Source organism: Molossus molossus, unplaced genomic scaffold, assembly GCF_014108415.1.
Source record: "Molossus molossus isolate mMolMol1 unplaced genomic scaffold, mMolMol1.p scaffold_m16_p_12, whole genome shotgun sequence".
NCBI classification, from domain to species: Eukaryota; Metazoa; Chordata; class Mammalia; order Chiroptera; family Molossidae; genus Molossus; species Molossus molossus.
In genome coordinates, this window is record NW_023425347.1 from 81565945 (window position 1) to 81593192 (window position 27248).

Consider the following 27248-nt stretch of genomic DNA (forward strand, 5'->3'; position numbering starts at 1 on the left):
CTGGTGCACGGGACGATGCTCCAACCAAATGAGCCACCCACCAGGGCCTCTCCCTCTTCTTTAGGCAAATCCTCCTCATCTCTTTTAGATGTCACTTTCCTCAAATCTGGACTGGGTACCCCTCCATTGTGTTCCCACAGCAGCATAGCCTCCAGCACCAGACTGGAAGGGCCAATGTACTTGTCTCTTTACCTCACTTGATGCAAATTCAACCAGGGTGCAGACTCTGACCTCCTTGTTCAGGATCCCTAGCACCAAGCACGATCCTGGGTACATAAATGTATGTTGAATGACTCAATTAAAGAATAAATGAGATGCACTGGCCAGTTAGACCATCGGCCTGCGGACCGGAGAATCCCAGGTTCGGTTCCCGCTAAGGGCACATACCTCGGTTGCAGTTTGTCCCCAGCCCTGGTTGGGGTTGTGTGGGTGGCAGCCAGTCGATGTGTCTCTCACATCGATGTTTCTCTCTCTCTCTCTTTTCCCCCCTCTCTCTCTTCCACTGTATCTGAAGATAAATGCAAAAATGTCCTCCGGTGAGGATAAACAAAAAAAAGAATGAATGAGATGACTATTAATGGCACCACCATCCCCCCAGTCACCTGTCCCCCAGACTCAGATAGCCTTATCCCCATCTGGTCTGGTGTCATTTCATTAATTCTGCCTCCATAGTCCAGGCCCTCATTACCTTTCTCCTGGACCTTTGTATTAGCTCCCCGCACCGGACATGTCATTTCTTCCTACCTGTTAGCTCTTTCCCCTTATTTTTTTATTACAGATGTTATGCCTTTTCCCCCCTTTGACACCCTCCTCTCAATTCTCCCCCTCTTATTTTGGAAACTCATTTGCTTTTGGGGAACTACTTCTCCCATTCCAAGCAGACTTGAGGGAATCCCACCTGTGCCAAGGGGAGAACATGGGATCCAAGCCAAACCAGTACTTTGAATCTTGAGTAGAATGACAACAGATATAGAAAACAGTTGTGCTAAGTCATTCCAATCAGAGCATTCAGGAGAAGCTGTTTGTTGGGTTTGGGGGTAGCCTCACCCAAATGAGAGATAGCTCTAGAAGTAAGACAAAGGGCGATCAAAATATCACCTTTATTTCTAACAAAGCTGTTGGAGATGTACCATTAAGTCTAATAGGCAAGTGAGCTTACTAATCCTGAACCCCAAAGTTAATCTTCACCTAGTCCCAGCAGTACTGGAAAAATCATAGTTTTCCCTGTAAGGGTCAGATGCTGGGAAATTTAGAGCATGGAGGAACAGAGGGGAAAAAACATCACTCTTGTGGGCAAGCAGATCTGAAGGAGAAAGAGGGAAGAAGAACTGAGTTGAACTCCATTCATTCTCCTCAAACTCACCAATCAGATAATCCCTTCTCTTCTGGGGAGTATGGATGTGTGAAGGGTTGAGGCAAGAGGCAAGAGTGTTACTCTAAAAGAGTTTCCGCCACTTGCAAAAAGCTGGAGGAGGGAATAAAACTTCCCCCAAGCACTGTCCACTTGTTCCTGCTCTCTAGATCAGAAAAGCAACCCTGGCTCCTATCATTTCTGAGGCCACTAGTTGTACAACTGTGCCTTCCCAGTGAATTCCTATTTTGCTAACCGTAGCCAGATTTCTGTTGTTTGCATCCAAAGAACATGTATTAGTTTCCTGTTGCTGCTGTAACAGATTACTACAAATTCGGTGTCTTAGAACAAGAGAAATTGATCTCACAATTCCAGAGATCAGAAGTCCAAAATGGGGTCTATGGGGCTAAAATTGAGTTGTCAGCAGAAGGTGTGTTCCTTCTGGAGGCTTTCGTGGAGAATCTGTTTCCTTGCCTTTCCAGCTTCAGAGGCAGCCATCATTCTTGATTTATGGTCCCCAGCCAGCAATCCCACTATTCTTTTTTTTTTTTTCTTTATTGATTTTAGAGAGATAGGAAGAGAGAGGGAGAGATAAAAACGTCAATGAGAGAGAACATCAACTGGCCGCCTCCTGCATGCCCCTCACTGGGGATCAGGCCCATAACCTGGGCATGTGCCCTGACCGGGAATCAAACCAGCAACCTCTCGGTGCATGGGTCGACACTCAACCACTGAGTCACACTGGCCGGGCAATCTGACTATTCTGATCTCTGCTGATGTCATCACATCTCCTTCTCTGGCTCTCCGCCTCCCTTATATCCTTATGAGGACCTTTGTGATTATATTGGGCAATCCCGATAATCCAGGATAATCTCTCCATCTCAAAATCCTTAACTTAATCACATCTGCAAAGTCCCTTTTGCCATGCAAGGTAACATGGTCACAGATTCTGGGGATTAGGATGTGGACATCTTGGGGGGGGGCATTATTCTGCCTACCACAAAACACTAACAAAAATATTCTTAGCTCATTTGGATTTATCTCTTTCTCCCCTCTCCAGTCTGTCCTGCGAGTGATCTTTATAAAATGTAAACCTGTGCTATTTGATTCCCCCAATGCCCACTGTATAAAAACCACAGCACACCCTGCTCTCTCTCACCTCTGATGGTTTGCTCCCAGTGTTCTCTCAGCCTGAAGTGTCCCACACCCCAAAGCCAAATCCTCTGTATCCTTCAAGGTCCTTCTCTTTTACAGAAACCTACTGGAACCCAGCCGCACTGCGAGTCCCATGTCTGCAGAAACTGCCTATCTTGTTACCTGGCAATGCTGGGCACCAGCCAGTCGAACAGACAGACCTGAGCTCAAATTTGCTCAGTCACAGACTAATCAAATGTGCCTTTCTTTCCCCTATTAAAAAAAAAAATGTAGATGATAAAGTCATTACCTCGTATGTAGTTTGTTGTGAGAATTAGATGAGACAATGTGTGTAAAGTGCTGAGCACAGTGCTGGCACACAGTACCCAATAACAGGTAGATGGTAGCAGTTATTAAAAATTAATAGTTGAGTGAATAAATGAATGAGGTAGTCCCTCCTTCCCCTGGGCTCTCAATATTCCCTTTATGGTCCTTAGTATGCCCCAAAGCCTAGAACATGTTTTAAAATTGAATAAATAAACCTTATATTTTATGTATTAATGTGTAGTCTTAGTTGCTTTTCCTCCTGAGTGGGGTGTCCAGCCTGATCAGCATCACTGTAGGGACTGCTGGTAGAAACAGAAGGATGCCCCATGCCCTTTTCCAGGTGCCCTAAGCAAACCTGGATAAACTCTGGTCTTCTTGGATTGAAGTGAATGTTGGCCACTTAGAAGCTTCCTCCAGAGAATATATACTTGCTTTCCCACCCCCACCCCCATGAACCTTGTGCTCGCTGGGGCATTGCCTTGTCATTCCAGTCTAATGACTGTTTCTGTGTGGCTTTGGGCTGGTCGCTGCATATCTTCCTGAAAAATGGGCATAACAAGTCCTGTCCCTTTCCAGGGCAGGCACCTTATAGAAGTACAGTGTGGAGATGAGGAATGAATGTTAACTTCTTTTGTGAGGTAAAATAGAAGAGACCAAGTTAATTACCAGGATGTGGAAAATGATTTACTATGAGCCTGTGGGGAAACATAACTGTTTCATCATCACACTCTGGACTAGAGGTCCAAAGGGGCCTTTGGGGCTGGTCTTACCAGAGTTTCAGAGGTTGCTTCATAGGGGCTGTGGATGAAACTTACACCAAAAATCTGTAGAAATAATTTCCCCGTCCAAGAATGGTCATCTTTTTTGAGAAAAACTACCTTTTCCTGACTTACAAAGGTCGTTTTCTTATTATAAAAATAATATGTTGCCCTGGCCTGTTTGGCTCAGCGGTTAGAGCGTCAGCCTGCGGTCCAGAGAGAGCTGGGGGCACGTACCTTGGTTGCAGGAGGCAACCACTCGATGTGTCTCTTTCACGTCGATGTTTCTCTCTCTCTCTCTCTCCCACTCTATCTGAACAAAATATGGAAAAATGTCCTCCGGTGAGGATAAAAAAATATAATAATATGTTTATTATAGAATTTATTATAGAACTTTTTGAAAATATAAAAATGCACTAAGAAGAGGAGAAGCTCATGTAATGACACTAAACAGAGACCATAACTATCAAACAAAATTGGGGTTTTGTTATAACTGCAATTTTGTATCCTGTTTGACAAACATCTTCCCATTTGATTAAATATCTTGGGTAGGGCAGAAGATTCCAGTATACAAATTTGTTACCATATATTTAACCAACCTCTTATTGTTGAACATTTGGGATATTACCTTTTGTTTTTTGGTTTGTTTGTTTGTTTGTTTGTTTGGGGCTTTTGAGTTGTTATAACTGCTACAATTAATATCTTTGTTACACAAGTCTTTACACAAATCCTTGATTATGTCCTTTAAGTCCCTGGAAGTGGAATTGCCGGACCAAAAAATATTTGTTACATATTGCCAATTTGTCTTCTAAAACTGATTTCACCCATTTTCACATCCATGGGCAATTTCAAAGGAATCATGGGAGTTGCCGGTGTCATTAACTGTCAAAAAGTCCAACTAGAACTCCCAGAGGCCCTCTTGTCTTGCTTCACCTTTTCCCGCCCAATCCGCACACCCGCCGCGAGCCCCACCCCCCTTCAGTTTATGATGGCCCACCCCTTCCTTACTCCCGCCGCGTGGTTGGTAAGTTAAAGTGTCCGTCGCGCTCAGGGGCGGGAAAATGGGACTGACAGACGTGGCGACGGACCAGTGTGAGCGGCGAGCGGGCCGTGCGTGCGTGCGTGGCGCGCTGGCCTGGAAGCGCTGGACCTGAGAGGTGTGCAGGCCGGGTGAGCAGTGGGAGGTTTCCGCGGCCATGGCTCCCAACGTTCCCGCGGCCGAACCGGCCCCAGAGAGTCCGAAAGGCATCCGGGCTGTCCTACTGGGACCGCCCGGGGCCGGCAAGGGTACCCAGGTGAGCTACAGGGCCGGGCTTGACGGCGGAGCCCATGGAACCCCAAGGTCAGGGCAGCTGGAGGTCCAGATCGCCCCAGAGCGGGGCCGCGGGCTGAGTCCAGGGGTGCCCTGACCCGCGTCTAGGTTCTGGCAAGGCGTCTGGGGGAGGGTCCAAAGTGGGGGTCGGGGAAGTGTGAGTTAGGATTAGAGTTTTTGAACGATCCACGCTTCAGGTGTCGTGTTAGAAGACCAAAGGACTGATTAGATCTGTTAAGGAGTTAGAAGCTGAGCTGTTTTGAAGGGTAGGGTGAGCCCTGGGCTGAGACGTTTTTATACATTACAGGCTGAGTGGTGGCAGGGACCCCAGATTCCCTGCTATTTGGGAGTGAACTGCCCAGGGTTACGTTCCAGGCACTCGGGGTAGGGGAACGTTTCTTATCATAATTAATGATTGAAGGTGGCGGAGCATCTCCAACACTTGGGGCAGAGTGGGAGTAATACTGCTAAGGAAGAGAAGTAAGACCTGCGTGAACCAGTTAAGCTGGGGGAATGGGAGAGAGTACCTCTATCTACAGGTAAGAAAACAACCCAGAGAGGGTCAGATGGCTTTCCCAAGTTAGCAAAATTGACTTAATGGAGCCTGGAACCTCAAGAGGCTCCAAGTTGGAACCATGGGGCCCAAGTAATTGGAGTCTGACGTTACCTTCTGCCCTAGCAGACTGTGGGGCCTCACTTGGATGGAATGGGCCCATAGATTAAGGTTAGGATGTATAATCTCATTCTGGATTTGGAAGCCCACAGGTTGGATTATCATCTATTCCTGGCATTACCCACCTCACCTCCACTCCCGCCCCAGGCACTTGCTTGTTAGATTCTAAAGAGGGGATTCCTGAAAGTCTGAGCTACTAAATGAGTGGGGTTCTGGGGACTGCTCTGTGCCCACTCTTCTCTCCCTACACTTGCAAAGATTGCAAGTCTGGGCAAACAGACCATCTTGTCTTACTCATGCTTGGGCCCCCAGCACATTACTTGGCACTTGATGGGGTTACTGGAAATGGATGGATACAGATTCATGTGGTTGATGAACAGGGACATCTGGGAGATTCCTTTCATTCCTGTGATTTTGCTTTTTAGCTCTGGGTAATAGGTCAAGAAGGACCCACTTACCCATTTTTTCTCTTTGGCCAGAGCTGATTCATCCATGGAGCTCTCTGTTACCTAATCCCCCTGTCCTTAGTAACACTGAAGTCTCCTCTTTCCTGTTGCTGCTACCCTCAGTTATTGGGTAACCTGCAGCTTTAGACTCTGCAGATTTTTGCTGTGAGTATAAACAGGGTAGCTCAAAGGCACTTTTTTTTTGGTCTTAGTTCATATTAAAGTTAATATGTAATGGACAACCCATCCCAGTGCTGAGACAATGGCTTTATAGTCTAGCAAACTTTGTAATTTCCAAGCTCCAGTGTTCTCATCTGAAAAATAGGTCCCCTACCATACTCATTCAGGGTAAGGTAGTCCCCTACCTTACTACGTTACTAATTCAGATAAAGAATGCCCATGTAGATCAAAAGTTCACAAGGATCTTGGAAGATAATATATATGTGTGTAAAGCACTTGGAGGTACCTCGATGACAACCTGGCACATAGTAGGTGTTCAATAATTGTTGACTCCCCCATCTTAGTAGCACATCTCCCCACCCTCCCAACCTAGATATATTTCAGTATAAAGGGTGATGTAGTCCAAAAGATTTGAAGAGAATTATGAGGTGATTTATAAGGGTGCAGATATGGTGGGAGTTGGTTAGAGGCTTTGTAGAAATAGAGGAGATGTAATTAGAGCTGGACTTGAAGAAAGGATAAGATTTATACAAGTCACTTAACCTCTATGCAGCTTTTCATAATTAGAACAATAGGAATACTGGTGGTTGTAGTTTTATAGGTTAAAAAAAAAAAGTGTTCATAAATCAGAGGTTGCAGAGTGGCACCCTACAGCAGCATTTAGGCTGCCTATGCTCCCTAACTTTATTATGAAGAGTTTGAACACACAAAAGAAGACAGGATGTTTTAATGAGCCCCTATCCATCAGCTGGTGGCCATTCCTTCCTCATTCACTCTTCCTTTACCAATTATTGTAAAGCAGCACCCAAACAGTGTAACGTTTCACTTGTAAATATTTCAGTGTGTATCTCTAAAAGAAATTATTTTTTGTAAACAAGCACAATATCCCCTAAAATAATTGACAATTTTTAATAGTAGTCAATGTATACATTTCCCTTTGTCTCACAAATGTGGTCATTGTCTTAATTTACAGCTTTTCTCCTAGCTTTTTTTTTCTTGCAGTTTTTTGTGGGGGAGAAACTGGGTCCTGGGAGTGTCTCTCTTTCTGGGAATTTTTTATTGTATCTCCATGGTGTATTTAACACCTTCTCCTTTCTTCTCTATTTCTTGTAAGTTGGAAGTTTGCTTATACACGTAACATACCTGAGTTCAATTTTGTGGCCCACCCATGTCACAGGTGGTGCAGTGCTGTCCATTAGGGGGCACGACAGGTCTGCTTGTCTCTGATGGTCAGTGCCTGGTCCCTAAATTTATGTGGGTGGCAAAATGGTGGTATTCTAATTATATCATTCTCTTTTTGTTTTATTTGCTGAAATATTTCTATAAAGAGAAACTTTTCATCTGCTATTTGGTATGGTTTGTATAGAAAAGACGGGATAACCCTGGCCAGTTTGGCTCAGCGGTTACAGCATTGGCGTACGGTCCAGAGAGACCTGGGTTCAGTTCCCACTAAGGGCACGTGCCTCGGTTGCAGTTTGTCCCTGGCCCTGGTTGGGTCGTGCAGGTGGCAACCACTCGATGTGTCCCTTTCACATTGATGTTTCTCTCTCTCTCTCTCCCTCCCACTCTATCTGAACAAAATATCGAAAAATGTTCTCAGGTGAGGATTTAAAAAAAAAAGACAGGATAAATGCTTGATATGTTCCTTTTTTTTAAATTTATTTTTATTGCCCTGGCCGGTTTGGCTCAGCGGTTAGAGCGTCAGCCTGCGGTCCACAGAGACCCAGGTTCGGTTCCCGCTAAGGGCATGTACCTTGGCTGCAGTTTGTCCCTGGCCCTGGTTGGGTCGTGTGGGTGGCGGCCACTCAATGTGTTCCTTTCACATCAATGTTTCTCTCTCTTCCTCTCTCTCCTTCCCACTCTATCTGAGTAAAAAATGGAAAAATGTCCTCGGGTGAGAATTAAAAAAAAAAAATTATTTTTATTGTTGAGAGTATTACAGATGTCCCCTAGTCCCCCCCCCCTTTTTATTTATTGATTTTTAGAAAGAGAGAGAAACATCCCTTTGTTCTTCCACTTGGCAGCTGCTTGTATGTGCCCTGATCGGAGATGGAACCCGCAACCATGGCATATCAGAAAAACGCTCTATCTGAGCTACCTGGCCAGAACTCTTATTTGTTTCTTTTATTTGTCAGCTTTCAAAATAATAAGTTGAGCCCTGGCCAGTGTGGTTCAGTTGGTTGGAGCACTGTCCCATATGGCAGAAGGTAGCAGGTTTGATTCCTGGTCAGGGCACATGCCCATGTTGTGGGTTTGATTCCCTGTAGGGGAGTGTGCAGGAGGCAGCCAATTGATGTTTCTCTTTCACATTGATGTCTGTCTGTCTCTGTCTCTCCCTTCCTCTTTCTAAAATTAATAATAAAATAATAATAAGTTGACCGCACAGAGTTTTCAGTTGGGAAATTTCGCTTAAAAATCCAGAACTCTGTTTTCTCTTGAGAAGTCCGACCTAGTGGCTCTTGGCCTCCATTCTGGCTGGCAGGCAGTTGTGTGGTGAGGCCACTTTGGATGGCTCATGTGCTCTCCTGTCCCCTTCATAGCCTTCTTTGCTGCCTGTTGCTTACATTTGACCTACTTCATTCATTTGCATTGCCTGCCTGGCCCCAATGGGTAAATGTTTGAGTCTTTGATATAAAATCCCTAACCTAGGTTTGTGCCTAGTACCTGCTCAGTAATGTTTGTTTTTTCCCACTAGTCTGCCTTTTTATACCTGCATAACTCAGTATTTTATGTTGGTGCGACTGAAATTAAGACTGTTTTCTATTAAAACTTCTCGTTTTTAACTAAAAATGTTTAGTTAAATATTTTATTTATTTATTTATTTAATTTTTATCCTCACCCAAGGATATTTTTTCTATTTATCATAAGAGAGAGAGGGAGAGAGAGGAAGAGAAACATCAATGTGAGAGAGACACATCGACTAGCTGCCTCCCTCACGACCGGATCAGGACCGGGAATGAACCACAGCCAAGGTACGTGCCCTTGACTGGAATTGAACCCGTGACTCATTGGTCTACGGTCCAATGCTCTAACCGCTGAGCCAAATAGGCTAGGGCTAGTTAAACATTTTTAAACCACCTGGTTTTTTTGTCAGCATACTGAAAACATCTAGAATATGTGCGTTTATTATTTTATTTAAATGACCTTACTTCCCTGTCTCCCTTTTGCAGTTGGATATTCCTACAGTGTGGCCAAAACATAGGTGTGCTTTTGTGTTTTCTTTGCCAGCCCCTCTTCATGTTTTCTTTCATGTGTCCAATCTATACCAATTCAAGGCCAGGCACACTTAGGCAGTTAGCTGTCATCTTGCAGGTCAGGCTCTGTCTGTTATGTCAATGCAGTGACACTCAAAACAACTTTGTGGGACCCACACTCTCATTCCCCCTTTTACAGTTAGATAAACAAGTTCAAAGAGCTTGTTCTCTAGGTTACATTGCAAGTAACGCAGATCTTGTACTCAAATGGCTCCTGCTTTTTCTGCACTATCTGCTGCCCTGGGTTCGATTTTTCTCCTACCGTATGCATGTTTTGTTGGTAAGTTCAGTGCTGGAGATGCAGAGAGCAGCCCTTGCCCTTGAAGAGTGGGGTGTGATATGCAAAATAGTCACCCTTTGCTCAATTATGTAACAGACCCCCAGCCAAAGACTTTACATATGTCCTCTTATTTAAGCCTACAACCCTAGGAGGTAGGTCCCGTTATCCATGCCTTTTTACTGGTAAACTGAAGCCCAGAGGCTATATCTTGCCCCAGCATGCACATAAAGTAGCCAAGGCAGGATTTGAACTCAGACTGATTTCTTGAGTAGCAGAATGACTGTTTTACATTATTGCTATTAATCTAGGTATGGGGCAGAAATGAATACACATGCAAACAAGACATGCTAGTGCAGAGTATCGTGGGAAGTGGCAGATGGGTGTCTGACACATGCTAGGGTAGTTCAGGATTAGATCAAGAACTATAATTTGTTGACAGTCTTCTGTCCTTCCTCCCACCCACCCAGTGATTTTGGTAATAATATTCCAAAGTTATAGATGAGGAGACAGTCTAAAAGAATCTCTGGCCTAAGGTTACATGGTAAGTTTAGAGGCAGAGCTGAAATTCAAACACAAGTTTCTATGCTTTTTAAAAACTCTTTCATTGAAGAATTATGTAGAGACGAGTGCAAGTATCATAAGCAAGCAGCTCGATGAAAATTTACAGCATGAACACATTTGTGTAGCTTACACCCATATTGGGAAACAGAACATTGCTGGCACTGTGAAGTCCTCCTGTGCTCTGTTGCAGTCACATACACACACATTTCCCAAGGACAGTCACTAAGGCTCTGGGTTGTTATTTAACAAAGCCATATAGCAGCAACTTTCAATCCGTGTGCTGCAAGGATTTTTAAAATATGCAATACCTGACTATTTAGTCAGGGGTACTAACCTCTTTTCCCTTAGAATCTTTAGTGGTTCTCAACCTTCCTAATGCCGCGACCCTTTAATACAGTTCCTCATGTTGTGGTGACCGCCAACCATAAAATTATTTTTGTTGCTACTTCATAACTGTAATTTTGCTACTGTTATGAATTGCCATCAGAAATATGTGTTCTCCGATGATCTTAGGCGACCCCTGTGAAAGGGTTGTTTGACCCCCAAAGGGATCGCGACCCACAGGTTGAGAACCGCTGCCTTAGATTGTCATATAAAAAATGACAGCCAATGCAACAAGAGCTGTCCGGTATGAATGAAGTAAATGTCAGATCAGCAAAAAATATTACACATTTTTTGGTGTGCTGCAGAATTTTAGCAATTTTATGTGTGCCATGAGATGAAAACAGTTGAAAATCACTGCCATATGGTATGGTGAAGAGCTGGGGCTCAACAGTCCTGAAGCTAGCTCTGTTACCAGCTATGTGATCTTGGGCAACTTAGCCTCTGAATTTCATTTGTAAAATGCAGATAAAAATAGTTCCTACGCCACCCTGGCCGTTTTGGTTCAGTGGTTGGAGCATTGGTCCATAGATCAAAGGGTCCTAAGTTTGATTCCTGGTCAAGGGCATATAAACCTAGGTTGCAGATTCAATCCTCGGCTCTGGTCGGGGTTGTGCGGGAGGCAACCAATCAATGTGTCTCTCACATAGTTGTTTCTCCCGCCCCCCCCCCACTCTATCTAAAAATCAATGGAAAAATGCCTTCAGGTGAGGATTAACAAAAAATATATATATATATATATATCCTACCTCATGGATTTATGTATTATGGATACTACATACCTTAAAATAACACATGGAAAAATTTTTTGGCATGTTGCAAACACTCAGAGTTAGCTGATACTGATGACTTTCTCCTTGGAGGAAGAAGGGATAATTGGGTGGGAGAGATAAGCTCAGAATTTGACTACAGGGAGGGGTAGAGCTTAGACCAGTAGGGGGAAGGGAGCGGACATTCCTATACAGAGAGGAGCTTTGAGCTGGTCCATGGAGAGATTTATTTTATGTCTTTGGGAATTACACATAGAGCAGCTGTTTGTAGAGGTGCAGGGTGTACAGAAGGACTTGTGGAGGTAAGTTTGAAGAGCTTGAGGGGTTTAGAGGGTTGATTGTGGAGGACACTGATTGCTAGGCTAAGATATTTGGACTTCCCCATTGCACTGGGGAGATGTTGAAGGCTCCTGAATGTATGTGTTGGGGGGAGAGGAGGAGATAACATTTCCAGTAGTATTTTAGGAAATGATTCTAGCTACATATGCAGGAACATTAGAGATGGGAGCTGGGAAGACTAGATGCCGAAAGATGTTTTCGAGGTGAGAAAACAAGTGAGTTTGAGTTTAAATCAAATCTAAACAACTGATAGCTTCCCTTTATTTCCCCTAATGCCAGGCACTATGCTGGACACTTTTGCATATATAATCTTATTACATCCCCACAACAGCTTGGAAAACGGACTTGGTTGTCTATACTCAAGGGATTAAGAAACTGAGGCTTTAAGGCTGCATAACTTGTTCAAGGTGATGTTTCCACCCCACAGCTGCACCACTACAAAGCCCAGTCTTGCCCCCACAGTCCCAGGGCTTTGCAGACTGCGCATCAGCACCCCAGAGCCCTTCCTGAGCACCACTCAGTCATAAACTGAGGGAGGGCCTGGTGTATTTTTATCAAGTGCCCCAGATGATCATGATAACACACTGAAGTTTGAGAACACTAAATCCAGCTTGCTGTCTCCCCATTGGTTTTAGCCATTCTTACTTCACCCCTCAAAAAAGTCCATCCAATTTCCTCTTATAGAGCCTATTTCTCAGACTTAGCAATGGTCAGTGGCTAGTGAGACACAGTGGCTCAGAGCTTCAGCAGCAACAGTATGTCCAGGGGCCAGGCCTGGAAGCTTGTTAAAAATGCAGGTTCTGCCCTGTCCGGTTTGGCTCAGCAGTTAAAGCGTCAGCCTGCAGTCCAGAGAGACCCAGGCTCGGTTCCCACTAAGGGCGTGTACCTCGGTTGCAGTTCGTCCCCGGCCCTGATTGGTCGAGCAGGTGACAGCCACTCGATGTGTCCCTTTCACGTCGATGTTTCTCTCTCTCTCCTCTCTCTCCCTCCCACTCTATCTGAACAAAAAATGGAAAAATGTCCTTGGGTGAGGATAAAAAAATAAATAAAATGCAGGTTCTGCCCTGGCCGGTTTGACCCAGTGGTTAGAGCATCAGCCCGTGGACCAAGGAGTCATGGGTTCGGTTCCAGCCAAGGGCATGTACCTCGGTTGTGGTTTGTCCCCAGCCCTGGTCAGAGTTGTGCAGGAGGCAACCACTCGATGTGTCCCTTTCACATTGATGTTTCTCTTTCTCTCTCTGAACAAAAATGGAAAAATGTTCTTGGGTGAGGATTAAAAAAGAAAAAGTTCAGGTTCTCGCCCTGGCCAGTTTTGCTCAGCGGGTAGAGCATTGGCCCAAGGACCAAAGAGTCATGGGTTCAATTCTGGTCATGGTCATGTACCTCAGTTGTGAGATCCCCGGCTCGTGCATGCATTTTCTCTCTTTCTCTCTCACTTTCCCTCCCTCTTCCATTCCCTCCCTCTCGCTCTATCTGAAAATCAGTGGAAAAAATGTCCTCAGGTGAGGGTTTGGAAAAATACAGGTTCTCAGGCCCCATACTGTGGAATCGAATCTGCATTTTAAAAGCATCCCCCCCCCCTCCCCGTGATTTGGAGGAGTGGAAGCATTGCCCTAGAGCAGTGGTTCTTAACCTCTGGGTTGCCCAAGACCATCAGAAAACACATATTTCCTATGGCGATTCATAACAGTAGCAAAATTACAGTTATGAAGTAGCAACAAAAATAATTTTATGGTTGGGGGTCACCACAACATGAAGAACTATATTAAAGGGTTGCGGCATTAGGAAGGTTGAAAACCACTGCCCTGGAGCTTAAAGTGTGAGGGGAATATAGTACAGTTATTTCATCAAGCTTCTTCTGTAGTGTGCAAGTAACTAGTAATGCAAAAAAGAAAGACCACGAAAGGTCTTTTGTTTATTGAGTGCCTACTATGTGTCGATGTTTTGGGTAATTTATTTCATTTTATCCTCACAACAGCCTTAAGAAGTAGACTTATCCCTTTATCCTATTTGGTGAGGAAACTGAGATTCTGAGAAGTTAAGTGACTAGCCCAAGGTCACACAGCTATTGAATTAAAGCACCCAATAGGATTCATGTGCAAATCTGCCTGACTTCAAAGTCCGAACTTTTTGCAGCCTGTCACTGGGACTCCCTTGCAGCCAGCAGTGAATGAAGTTAGTGTTCTGCCATGCCCTTCTTCCCTGTTGGAGCGTTCTTCCGCGTAGCTGTGGAATCCAGTCACCTGGAACAGCACAGAAGAGTCCTGTAGTTTGGGGAGGGCGATATAAATAGGTTCCGTGCTGTTAACAGCACTTTTCTGGTGTTTTGGTCAGCCTTTCCCCTTGAACAAGCCTGACCTCCAAAATTTCACCAAGTTAATTTCAACAACCAAGGAGAAAGATTGGCAGAAAAGCACAGTTCTCTGGGTATGTGGCCACTGGGCCAGTGTGGAGGACTGGAAGGTTTACCATTGCCAAAGGGTCCTGACGACCTTTGGTTTTCCGGAGTTTTAATGCCTTCTCATCTGGGCTGTTTTGCTATGAAATAATTTCTTTGCCTGAACTGAATCTGTCCATGAACAACAAATCAGAATTTGCTGTGTTGGGCCCCATCTGTTTTTATTGTGTGCACCTAAGAAAACTCCCAATGAACTGGTTTGAACAAGAATCCAACTGTACTTTTTTAATAAAACTAGTGAGCCGGAAAGCTAAGTATTAAGCTTCTTGAACTGATTCTGTTCCTCAGGAGTTCTGAAGGTTTTTTGTTTGTTTTGAAGGTGGGGGTTGCCATTACAAAACCAATGCTGAACTGTTCAGGGTCTCTTCTTGTTCTAGTCTTTGTTCTGAGATATAATCCACCAAACTATGAGCTCATAGAGGACAGGATCTCTGTCTCCTATTTGTCAGTTTCCCTAAATCCCAAGAGGGTTCTTAGATGAGCCATCAGTGTGATGGATAAATAAATTCATTTCTGTATGAATGAATATGGATTTAGGGCAGGGGTTCTAGTAACAGCTAATGTTCACTGAGCACTTACTATGTGCCTGGTCCTGCGTATGCTGATTCTTTATAATCTCATCAACCGTCTCCATTTTACTTAGAGGAAATTTGAAACTTACAAAGGTGATATAATTTTTCTTAAGACACATGCCTCTCTAGTCATCGGTAGACCTGAAGTCTGAAACCCAGGCAGTTTCACTGTCAAGCCCATGCTCTTTGAAGGCTGTACTGCCTCCTACAAGTAATATAAGTGCTTACTGTTCGCCGAGTGCCCTTCGTATGTATCTCATCTGATCCTCACAGCTACCTTCCTTGGTGGAGCCTTTTTGCCTTCATTTTAAACAGATGAGGAAACCAAGCCTCTGAGAGGTTAGTGATTTGGCCAAGATAACGCAGCTACCTAGTCTGCCTGCGGGAAACCTGAGTTCTTCACCTTGCCTCTCAGGCCAGTGGCCACAGCACTGGATAATCACACATTCAGTCCTGTGGCAGATGTCCATTCAACACATTACATGCCAGGCATTGTGCTTTGTATACATGAACTCACTTAAACATCACAGCAACCATATGAAGTATTGATACTGCTGGGGTTTTTTGTTTTTTCTAAATATTTTTTCTTTATTGATTTTAGAGAAAGAGGAAGGGAGAGGGAGAGAGAGATAGAAACATTGATGAGAGAGAACATCAATTGGCCGCCTCATGCATGCTCCCCACTGGGGATTTGGCCCACAACCTGGGCATGTGGAATTGCCCAGGAATTGAACTGGTGACCTCTTGGTGCATGGATTGACGCTCAACCACTGAGCCACACCAGCTGGATGATACTGCTGTTTTTTTTCTTCCCGTTTATCATAGGGAAACTGAGGCTTGTGTGTCACTAATGTGGAAGGAGTGATAATAGCTAATATTTATGACAGCTTCCTCTGTGCTAAGCGTACTGTTTTAAGTGCTTTGCATGTATTATCTCATGTCATTCTTACTATAACCTTATGGTCATTATATGTTAAAATATAATATTAGGTACTTTTACCCCTGTTACAGGTAAGGAAATGGGCATTTGCCAAAATTCACACAGCCAATAAGTCCCAGGGCCAGGTTCACACCCAGGAAGTCTGACTCCAGGGCCTGCAGTGGTAACTGTACCTTGGTTTTTGTTTTCCCATCCACAGGCACCCAAGTTGGCCAAAAACTTCTGTGTCTGCCATCTGGCTACTGGGGACATGCTAAGGGCCATGGTGGCTTCTGGCTCAGAGCTGGGGAAAAAGCTGAAGGCAACTATGGATGCCGGGAAACTGGTAGGTTTGGTGGTACCAGTGAATGTTGATATTCCTCCTAGTCTAGAGCTGCCCTGCCTAATATGGTAGCCACCAGCCATGTGGAGCTATTGAACATTTAAATTCAATTTAATGTGAAATTCAGTTCTTTGGTCTCACTTGCCCCATTTCTGGTGTTTGCTAGCAGAACAACTGTAGAACGTTTCTGTTGGACAGCGCTGTGCTCCAGGGTGTTCGAACAAACTGGCACGTTATGAACTTCTAGAGGAGTAGGTTACTTGGTTTGTTCTGAATTTATGGCACTTACTTTATTCACAGTATCCTGGAGGTTCCTCTGTGCTGGTGCATTTTGTAATATATCCATCCAATTTTTAGAGCCAAAAATGAAACTGCCATCCCCAGGCTAGAACTCAAGGATGCGTCTGTTAGAGAGAGGACTCCAGGAGCCACAGTGTTTTTAATCGGCTGCTGTGACTCTGCTCTGTGTCTTCGTCAGAGGAATTGCTTTTGATAGACGTGATCCTTCCTGTTTGGGAGATGTAATCGTATTTTTTCTTGTTTCTAGTCCAGTTAATCTGATTGGACAAATACAATCTATTTTCTACTAAATCTTCTTTGATTAGTGCCAGAGCTTAATTGTAACTGAGTTATTCTGAGATGTAACCTCTGCAAATCACCTTTGGATGTCATTTTTTTGGTTGGCCCTCTGGTCTTTCTATGCCTTACTTAGCATGCTGGTTAGGGAAGGTGCTGGGCTTTGCCTCCATTCCCGACTTAATGCTTCCTGTCAGGCTGTGAGGTTTAGTACCTGCACGGAATGGTACCCAGCCTGTCCGCCCACCTGCCTGTCGGCTTCTGGCTTTCCCTTCATGTCCGTGAGGCTTTCTCAAACCAGAAAGTAGATAGTCTGGACTTTGGGTCTTGGCAGAAGATCCTGTACTGAGGAAAAGTTGGGATGTGGCAGTGAGATTACTTATCTCCAGCCTTCACTTAGTTGTAGAGCTTATACTTTGTCCCCAAGTTCCCAGCTGGTCCCGGGAGATAAGAGCATTCGCTCTACCAAGATGGGCAGCCTTCACTGTAACACTGGCAGGGAACTCTTCCTCAGAAGGCCCAGGAGGAAGAGCAGTTTTTGAAAGCTGGGAGGGGTCCTCATTGGGGTTTTCAGAGAGACTCAGAGGTGTGTCAGGCTGGCTCCTCAGTTCTTTGGTTCTAACCCAATCTTGCCAATGCAGTGAACTTCTCTATTGCCTCACGTCCAGGGTGGCCTGGGTCACTTCACTGTGAGCCTATTCAAAATTGTGAAACTGGGAAAGCCGGAGCCTTCGCATTCTGGTCGACCCCCACTGTCTCCTGCAGCAGTTCGGCTGTACAGACGCAGGCTTGTGACCTTGGAGTTGGGTTAATGGCACCTTGTTCATGGATTTAAACCCAAGGCTGTTTTGTTCTTGACTTCCAGGTGAGCGATGAAATGGTAGTAGAGCTCATTGAGAAGAATTTGGACACCCCTCCCTGCAAAAATGGTTTTCTGCTAGATGGCTTCCCTCGAACTGTGAGGCAAGCAGAAATGGTGAGTGGGTTGGTTTTGTATCACCACTGTATGATAATGAACTCTGGCCCTTAATCTCTTAATTCCTTTGAGGGAAATGGGGCTGATTAAACTCTAGTAGCTTAGGCGGGACGCACACTCTTTTACAGCTTGATGACCTCATGGAGAAGAGGAAAGAGAAGCTTGATTCTGTGATTGAATTCCGCATCCCAGACTCTCTGCTGATCCGGAGAATCACAGGAAGGTATTTGTCCCCAGAAGGTCCCTTCTTTTCTTTCTTCTTCAGAGATGAATTGGACCATGGGAACTACTCTTGCCTAATCCCGGTCATGAAGTTTAGTGCCGTTTTAATATGGATTGGTTTTATTTGGTGACATCTGCTGAAGTGGTAATGTGGGATGGGGATGGGGAAAGAGCAAGGGATTTGAAGTCAGCATCTCAGTCCTGCCGCCTTTTACGCTGACTCTGCGCAAGTGACTTAACCATTCTGAGGCTGTTTCTTCATATTTAGAGTAGGGTTAATAATACCTGTTTGGGGAACTGTCGTGCATGTTAGATAACACAAAGTGCATAATTCAGAGCCTTGCTTGTAGTAGGCGCTTAAGAGATGTTAAATTCTTTACATGCGTGTCTCTGTTTTAGTGCTTTTTTTTTTTTTTAAATATGTTTCTATCGATTTTTTAGAGAGAGAGGAAGGGAGAGAGAGATAGAAACATCAACGCGAGAGAAACATACATTGTCTGCCTCCTGCACGCCCCCTACTGGGGATTAAGCCCGAAACCAGGCATGTGCCCTGACTGGAAATGGAACTGGGACCTCTCAGTCCATGGGACATCACTCAATCCACTGAGCCATACTGGCCGGGCTGTTTTAGTGCTTTTTAAAATTTGATTTCAGTTGGAGTTGCTCTACCTTGCTGTAGGCTTTTTATTATACAAATAATATGACCATCTACACAAAGTTTAGAAAATGAAGGAAAACTTGCTTATGGTACAACCACTGTTATTATTATTATTATTATTTTGCATGTTTTGTTTTAAAGTTTTTGTTTCTCTCTGTAGTCAACTTTGAACACAGAAATGCTTCTGCATCAGAACAACTTTGTTCTGAAAGATCACCTCTGCCCTGTTTTACTAACCACTCTAGCGTCTGCTTGTGCATTCCAGAAGTATGTTGGACGCTCTCAGCCACTGATAGATCCTCCCATCCTCTTTTTTATTGTGGGCTTTAGCTTTTTTATTCCTTGGTCGATTTAATGGAATCTCAGGAATGAGGTCACTCTATGTCATGGAACTGGACATCCATGACCATTTTTTTAATTGCTGTGTGATTTTTCCCAGGTGAACCATTAATTACTTAAGCGTTCCCTTATTGTTGGCATTTGTTTCTTCCGGTTGTTCACTGTTAAATTGATGCTGTGACCATCATAATACATGTACAGTTTGTGATTTAAGTATAGGAAAACTGTTTTCTTACTGTAAATTGTATTACTGTGATTTCCTCGTGCGGTCAGACGTTGCTTCCATGTGTCTGCAGTCCACATCTTCCGGGAGAGAGGCAGGCACGGGACAGGCAGCAGAGTGAGTGTTAGCGGCCTTTTCCTGTGAGGCTGTATTAGGTACAGTGGGATCATCTTACATTCATTTATTTTTTCCAAGTGTCCAGGTTTCATGTTTCTAGCTATTCCATGGGCTCCTTCAATACAGGAGCTTTTCTTTCTTTGCATCCCTGCTGGTACAGAGTAGACAAAGTTGATGTGGCGGTAGGATTGACAGGATGGGACGTCACCAGGCCTGGGGCCCCGATGCACAGAGCAGACGTTAACAGTACTAGGTGACAGTGAGGGCCTTCGATTCAGTTGGCCCAGCTTCTCGAGTGCCTGCTTTGTGCTCAGCATAGTGCCAGACTCTGGGGCAGGGAGCAGGAGAGGATGTAGAACAATATGATGCCCAACTCTGACCTCAGAGTGTTCACAAACCATACATGAAACCTGAGCTGTTTAGTGTAGTAGGAAGTCCAAGAAGACACTCTGCGGGGAGAGAGGGAAGGCTGCCTAGGAGAGGGGTAATGTAACTTGACCTTCCTGGATAGAGAGAATTTTGGTGGCTTTCCCAGAAGGGAGTAGAGGCCAGAATGCGTATGGGGTGGGGGAGGGGCTTTAGCTGTCACAGTGGCAAGACGTCTGTCTAGAGTTGGAGGAATGGCCTGGGGGGCTGGGCAGTAGAATGAGTGCTATTGGGAAGGTGGGATGGGGGCTAGATGGGGGAGGTCTGCCAAGGTGAAGAGGGTAGACGTGACGGAGTCAGGAGTCATGCCATGTCCTTAAGCCACTAGGTACTGTGGCAATAAACAACATTCCAAGATCATTAGCTTGGTCCTAGCATACAGACTAAATTGGGGGAAAGGAGAAACAGACAAGAACCCCACCTGGCAGCCTGACTGACCCACATGTGAAGTGATGGAGGCTTTTAACTGGGGTTGGCTGGTAGGGAACAGAGATTCTGAAGAACCAAGTACAGGATTGCTGTAGAGGGCGAAACAGAGAAGACTCATTCCCTTGGTTTGGAAGTGAGTGGTGTAGTGGAGGAAATGGGACAGCCGGACTGGTGTTTTCCAATTCCCCCTGCACGTCAGACAGAGCAGGCACCGGCAGCCTGCTTTCTGCCTCCTAGTCCACTGCTGGTCAGGAACTCGCAGTTTAATGTGAATCTTATTTAAATCTGACATGATAAGGACCCCGCTGTAGATTCCTTCTGAATTAGCGCAGACATCACTTCTAATAATTTTATGAGTCATTATTTTATTTCTTGAATAAATATGATTGGTGTTTTGGGGTTTTAACCTATGCAGTGTTGGCTCTCTAGTGTCCTAATTATCCTACCAGTTGGTCCTCTGGCATCATTAACCTAATGTCTCGTACCAACCCATTCTGTGGATGAGAATGGAGGTGTCTGCAGTGTCGCACTCAGGGTATCAGTGGCTGCAGATCCCAGCCCTGGTCCCTCCGTACCTTCACCTCCACCTCCAGGCGAGGCTCGGTGACTCATGGGGCTGTTTTGGTTAGTATTTAAGACCAATTCCATTTTGAAAACTTGGAGATTGGGCTTTCTTTTTTCCTTGTCCTTTTAAGGAATGAGCCTTGCATTCCTCTTAAAATGATGTTTGTGAGTGGGAAAGGAGCATTGTTGTCTAACTGGAGGGCTGAGGGAATGTGGGAGTGAGCAAGAGATGTAGAGAGTAGAGAGGGGAGAGTTGTGTTCATTACCATCTGGCTGCTGTGTGCCCTGGGCTTTCCAGAAAGTGAAGAAATGGATCCACATCTCATGCCTGCACTTTCCCAAAGGGCCTCTGCCTCCCCCCCTCCCCCCCAGTCTCTCAGTGGTACACTAGATGAACCCCTCCAACAGCTGAAATAAAGGAGGGCCCCTCCCCACCTCACATGCTTGCAGACACAGACCCACTCAGTGTGGCTAATTTGCTCCACCATAATCTCACCCCCTCCCCAGTGCTGTAAATGAACCACCATACACTATAAATTGACCCCTTGACCCTGAAAAACACAGTCACTGAAACACAGCATCGCTTTTGACACAGTTGCGGCTTTGATAGTCTAACACAGACTTTCCTAGACAATGAGCTGAGATACTGATCCCTTCAGCCATCAGAGCAGCTGGGCAGGCCTGGGGTGGCCATGCTTCCCCTGGAGGAGCAAGCGCCTTGAGTACTGTACTTCTGTGCGTGCCAAGAGCTGAAAAATGTTGGAACATTCTGGCCTAATAGACCTTGAGGAGATCTGCCATCAATTAAATAGGCAGAGCTTGGTTGGCAGAGATTTGGAAAGCCACACGAACTTGAGCAAGTGGGCCCTGGCTGCTGAGCCATGGTTGGCCTGCCTCCTTCCCTTAGGTTTCTGAGCTCCTATGGCATGGCGTCACCCAGTCAGGAACACAGGCTTGTTGCCTAAGGGGGCACAGCTACCAGTGCCAAATAAGTGCTTCTTCTTGGGCTCTTTACTCCGTGACTTGTTTAGTAAGTCCTTTTTCCCAGCGCCTTGACTTTGCCACTTAGTGGTTGCTGGCTCCTCTTATTGATGTGATTGCAGATGGGCCCTGCATCATCTGGTGGTGTTTGCATCCATTGGACATGTTTTACCAATAGCACCTTTCTGGGTTTATAACCAAACTAGGTTAGAAAATAAGGTTAGTTTCTCAGTCCTCTGTTCCCCGTAGCATTTTGCACAAATCATAAGTAAAGGATTGCCAGATTTATTGTAGTAATTTATTTCCACATTTGTCTCCCCCACTGAATTAAGCACTGCTGGTGAGCAGGGAACTTGACTCGCTGCTCTGTAGCCCCTGGATTCAGCTTAAGGCCTGAATAGGACGAGGCACTTAGGAAATGTTTGTTGAATAAATGGATAAGTAGAGTGAATGGCTGTGTGAGACCAGCACTTGAGTTCCTCCTTCAAGTCCTCAATTAGGTAGTTTTATCAGCCAGACACTCATTTTAAAGTTGGGTCAAAATAGAAAACATTCTCAGGCATGAGCCCAGTTATCCTCTTAAGCAGGAGATCCTATAGATAGGTTCTCTGCTGGGTTGAGGTCCTTGCATCTAGCTTCTCTGTCTCTGCTGGTCATCTGGGAGACTTCTGCTGTCGAGATACTTTCAGGCCACCTGACTTGTGTTCATTTGCTGTCTTTCAGGCTGATTCACCCCCTGAGTGGCCGTTCCTACCACGAGGAGTTCAACCCCCCAAAGGAGCCCATGAAAGATGACGTATGTAGACTCAGGACACGAAGTTTCCTTTTCTTTCCTTCCCTTTTCTTCCTTTTTTCTGTTGTGTTTTTTGTTTTTTTCCATTTTTCCTTTATTTCTACCAGTATTACTACCTTAACCATGAGAAATATTACTGTTACATAAATCACATGGGCTATGGCTCATCTCTACCATGTCTCTCCAGCTGGTTTATTGCTTGACTTTGAGGGGCTACCAGTGCCAGCTGCTTCCCAGTTCCCAGTTGTACCTGTCTTCTGTCCAGAGCAGCCCCTTTCTGACATCATGGTAACCTAAATGGTCAACTAATCAGGAGAAGGCTGCTTGGAATCCCAGAATTAGAGCCAGGGTGGAGAAGATTGTACTGAAGAGAAGTTTGTTGGTCTGCTTCAGGAGAATGTCCACTCTCTCTGCTGACTCTCCTGTGCCCTACAGATTCGGAATATTTTGGCTAGATTAACAGTGCCAAATTCTTATGGCAGCCTTCAGTTGATTGCAGGTGTAAAAGGGAGGACCTCATACATGTTCACTGTAACATTTGCCATAGTCCATTCCATAGGTTTTAGAGCGTGCAGGCAATAGTAAGAATCTCCTGGATTTACCTTTGTCTGTGAGACCAGTTCATCAGGTCATACAGGTTCCAGCGCCATCCTGCTAATTTAGTCACATTTCACAAAGTTAGTAGTTCTACCATTCAGAGTTCTTTAACACTTCACTTGCTACTTTCAGAATGTCAATGGCTATACCCTAGTAAAAACTCAAAATGCTTAGGCAAATAAGATTATGATTGCTAATGCAGATCTGATTTTCGTGTGTTGTCCTGGTCGAGGCTTCTTGCTTCTGAACCTAGAAAGGTCATGTTGGAACCTGAGCAGCCTGAACAAAAGCTGAGAGAAAGGCATTGCCCATCTTCCTGTCACAAGCCCCTTCCCTCGCGGTTGCTGTTTCAGGCTCCCTGACCTCTAGACCAGTTGCTCTGCTCCTGGGAGCAAGTTGCTGGCAGTGGTGAAGTTCTTTAAAGCTCTTGATTGGAAAGGGTCTAGACTGTCTGTCTTTCCTTCCAGTGGACTTTGGGATCCGACAGCATCTCAAATCTGCATGTGGCATCAGATAAGGACCCTTTGCTAACAGTCCTGGCCTTCCATTGTCCTCTTCCTATTCTCAGGTCACTGGGGAACCCTTGGTCCGCCGATCAGATGATAATGAGAAGGCCTTGAAGATCCGCCTGGAGGCCTACCACACGCAGACTACCCCGCTGTTGGAGTACTACAGGAAACGGGGGATCCACTCTGCCATTGACGCATCCCAGACCCCCGATGTCGTGTTTGCGAGCATCCTAGCAGCCTTCTCCAAAGCCACATGTAAAGACTTGGTGATGTTTATCTAATGTTGGGTCCAAAAGGAGTTTCTTTCTTCTTCCTGTCTCCGTTGAGGGAGTGGGTGGGAATGGCAGACCAGGCAGAAGGAAGCTTCCTCAGGCAAGAATATCATTTGATGTACTGATTAAAAAGCACCTGCTTGATGTATCTTTGGTGTATGTGCAACTCTCATCTCATCTGTGGAGGGGGGGGGCGGGTATAGATGTGTGTATATTCTCCTACTTTCTGTGTTATAGGTGAGGTTGCTTGATCAGCTGTTTACTTCTTTAGACATACTCTTGATTTTATTTTTTGACTAAAATGAACTGAGATATCTGCCAATACCCCAATTCCCTGGTATTTATTCTATCTCCAACAGCTAATTAAAAGTCCAGGGTCAAGTGCAGTCAGGCAGGGCCAAAGTTCCTGCTGGCAGATTGTTGGCAGGGAATTCTGCTTGTTTCCTAGCCCACAGTGAAAAGCCACAGGAGTCCATGTATGGACAGGGATCATTGACCTTTTTTTCCCCCTAAGTGGAAGTCAGAAGTTACTTACATTACAGATTCCAGAATGACTGGAAGAGAGTATCACTGTAGAAAGAGCCAGGCCAAGCTGGAATATTTCTGTGATCTGCACCATGGTTCTATAAAGTAGGAGTCATTTGGGACCTGTATTTGAAAACCAAATTGTGGCCGAAGAATTAAACCAGACGAAAGGTCCTTTTAAATTCAGACTGTCTTCTGAACATCCAGCCTGGGCATCTGAGAGCACCCAGTCCACTTTCCCAAAGTGGATTTTGTTTTTATTTTTAATATTTGCCTCTGTTTCCAAGGATGAACAAAACAGTGATTTGGAGGTAGTCTATTCTTGGATTCATTTTGATTAGAATTTATTCAAACCCAGTCGCTTTCCAGGATATGAAGCCCAAATCAGATGTATACCTTTTAAACTCAAACCCTCTCCCTTCCAGATTCAATCGTTTGCCCCTTACTTCATGATGATGGTGGCTACAGACTCCCCAAGAAAAGATCACCCAAAAATAAAATCATCTATGACAATAATCAGCTTGTATGCCTAACCTCAGCTCCCCAACTATAAAGCATTTCCTGGGTTCTATGCTGTGCCTTTTGGTCTCTGGTATGATTCGTGGCAAATGGATGAATGAACAAGCTGCTGTGAGGGACCACAAAAGCAGCAGCCTCTGGAAAAACCATTAGAAAATCAGGGGCAGTTCCAGTAAATAATGCCTCCTGCCCTGGTGTAATCTGCTGACTCAGTGCAGTGACTCTCAAGTGCCCAGAGCCCATCTGACCTGAGCTCCCCTGCTGCCTGTGGGACTACCAGAGGGCTTGTCCTCTGCCTGCTGGAAGCTGGGAGTGGGTATGTGGCCATCTTGCTTCTCTCTTTGTCTGGTTTAAGTGAGTGTCTGCTGGCTCGCCTCTGCCTTGTTTCCCTGGCTGTAAACTAACTCCACCCATTGTGGTGTGGGTTGTTTCTGGGAAGCACATGACTTCTGGGAATGGGCAAAGAGAAGGAGTGAAACCAAAACTGTCAGCTCTGTCTGCAGGGTGCTTGTCTGGATGAGGTAGCCTCATGAATCTTAGAGTCTACTCCCCTTTGGGGACAGTTGCAGGCACTTAGCCTCAAAGTTGAGGTCCTTGAATGTTTTGCTAATGGAATGTGCATGGCCCTTGCTGAAAAATACGTGCCATCCAGCCATGTACATGCTCATGTGCACCCACACTTATGTGGTAGTTGGGCTGCGGGTGAAAACTAGATGTGGGGATGCACATGCCTTTTTAGGGTGGTTAGGATTCGGTTTTTGCTTCACTTAATTCTGGAGCCTTAACCTCAGCAAGCATGAGAGCTTTCACTGGGCAGAGAAAGGTCCAGTGTTTAATGCGTTTGGTTGCTGGGGCGTGCATGCCAGCCTTCTCTGATGTTTACTTGGTTTTTAAAAACCCATTTTGTTCTCTCTTGTTTTCCTCTCTATTTCAGCCTAGTAACAGAAGGCCAGGCGAGACTGCACCACTGCTCATCACCCCGCGGCGTGATCCCTGCTCTTTAGGTGCTGGGCAGAGGGGAGGGGTGGTCAGGGCAAGGATGGAGAGTCAAGAGCGGGAGGGGCTCAAGAAAAATGTTGGAAGAGCAACAGTGTTGTAGTGATTTCTTTTACATGTAGTAGGAATTTTAAAAAGTATGAGTAATTAATTTTTTAAAGACTGATTGAGGATGTAAGTAGAAATAGGGAGGTGCAGTGCTATTTCCAAGGAATCAAGTTTTCATTTACTCTGGACTGGTGACAATATTTTTTATAGCCAGTACCCTGAGTCCTCAGCTGTTATCTCAGAACCTCATGGCTTGCCACCCAGGAATGCAGGAAATCGAACTGTTGTCCTGTCTGTCCTATAGCTTGGGACAGGGAGGGTTTGACTACTGACGCTGGTTCCCCACACCCTGAGATCAAAAAATCATCTCCACGTTGGAAAGGGATACGGAGTGTGCTCATGGGGACAGTGGCTCAGCAAATCAAGTTTACAGGAGTCATGGGGAGAGGGGCAGGCCTGTCTCACTCCCTTCCCGGCTTACCACTGACTTCCCAGTCCACCTGCTCCCACGGGTGAGCGCTCAGCAACCAGCCAGCGTGTACCACAGCCCTATGCTCTTGCCTTCTGTCATCCATGATGTGTGAAGGGACCTTAAATAAATGAGCAAGAGTCCTAAGCAACATCATCCAAAGATTGTCCTTCCTGTCCTCAAATCCTGTGACTGGGATCACTCGACAGCACTGTGATGTATTTTCAATGAGGTGCCTTTCTTAACTGCCAAATGCTGCCTTGTTTGGCCCCTAAATCAATAAAGTATGTAAAAGTTTGTATCCCCTGTTGTGACCTTTTTTTGAGGGGATCCGGGCTAGTAAAATGACTTTGAATTCTGGGTCTGGCTTGGAAACCCTTTCTTGTGGTCACTAGAAGCTGGGAGGTGGGAAGGTCCAAGTGTGTGCTCATAAGATGAGCCTGCACCCTCTTGACCTTCAGCTCATATGCAGGCTTTTCTTGACCCCGAGGACAAGGCAGCTTGGTCCAGCGGAGACAGCGCTGTGCTTGGAGCTCAGGATGTACAGCAAATCCCAGCCCGTCATTGACTCTGCTCCGGTTTTTCTTGTCTGAAGAGACTGTGAGGCTGCCTTCTCAGGCTTGTTCAAAATAAATGAAGTTATAAGAAGCTTTTTGCCTGGCACGCAGCTGACATGGGATAAGTGTTAGTTGGATCCAAATATACACAGAAAAATAACTTTCCTGCCAGGCTAGATAACTTGAGTGGACAGTGGTCTGCAGCCCGGAAAGCCAGTGCTTCTAATCCCTAAGCCAGACTTTTGGCTGCCTTTCCAGGTGCCTCTTGAACACCCTTGGTTGCTTCTTTGTAAATACATTTCTTCCCTGACAAAAATGAGCTTAAATTGTTTGTCCGGACTGAAGCCCTTGTGCTCTTTGGAAGGGCTGCCAGCGCGGTGAGGTTTCTGGGAAG

At 45.3% G+C, this 27248-nt stretch overlaps 1 protein-coding gene across 4 annotated transcripts; it reads left to right on the top strand.

Moving 5' to 3' along the window:
* Nucleotides 1–4713: 4713 nt before the first annotated feature.
* AK2 (adenylate kinase 2) lies at nt 4714–26598 on the top strand. 4 transcript variants are annotated; one of them, XM_036256854.1, is made up of 7 exons: nt 4717–4865; nt 15936–16061; nt 17500–17610; nt 17739–17833; nt 22293–22365; nt 23528–23723; nt 25719–26598. In XM_036256854.1, exons 1-7 carry the CDS (start codon nt 4767–4769, stop codon nt 25721–25723), a joined length of 705 nt encoding a protein of 234 aa, XP_036112747.1. In that variant the 5' UTR covers nt 4717–4766; the 3' UTR covers nt 25724–26598. The 4 variants fall into 4 exon arrangements, with proteins under 4 accessions (XP_036112749.1, XP_036112746.1, XP_036112747.1 ...); XM_036256853.1 differs by lacking the exon at nt 25719–26598 and having other exon boundaries at nt 4715–4865; nt 23528–23889; XM_036256855.1 differs by lacking the exons at nt 4717–4865; nt 25719–26598 and adding an exon at nt 5294–5421 and having other exon boundaries at nt 23528–23906.
* The last annotated feature ends 650 nt before the right edge of the window (nt 26599–27248 follow it).

What these genes read in the sequence shown, in the direction of transcription:
- AK2 (XM_036256853.1), top strand. Translation starts at nt 4,767, where the DNA reads ATGGCTCCCAACGTTCCCGCGGCCGAACCGGCCCCAGAGAGTCCGAAA. An exon ending in CTATGGATGCCGGGAAACTG is followed by an intron (nt 16,062 to 17,499) that starts GTAGGTTTGGTG and finishes CTTGACTTCCAG; the next exon opens with GTGAGCGATGAAATGGTAGT. An exon ending in AGGAGCCCATGAAAGATGAC is followed by an intron (nt 22,366 to 23,527) that starts GTATGTAGACTC and finishes TCCTATTCTCAG; the next exon opens with GTCACTGGGGAACCCTTGGT.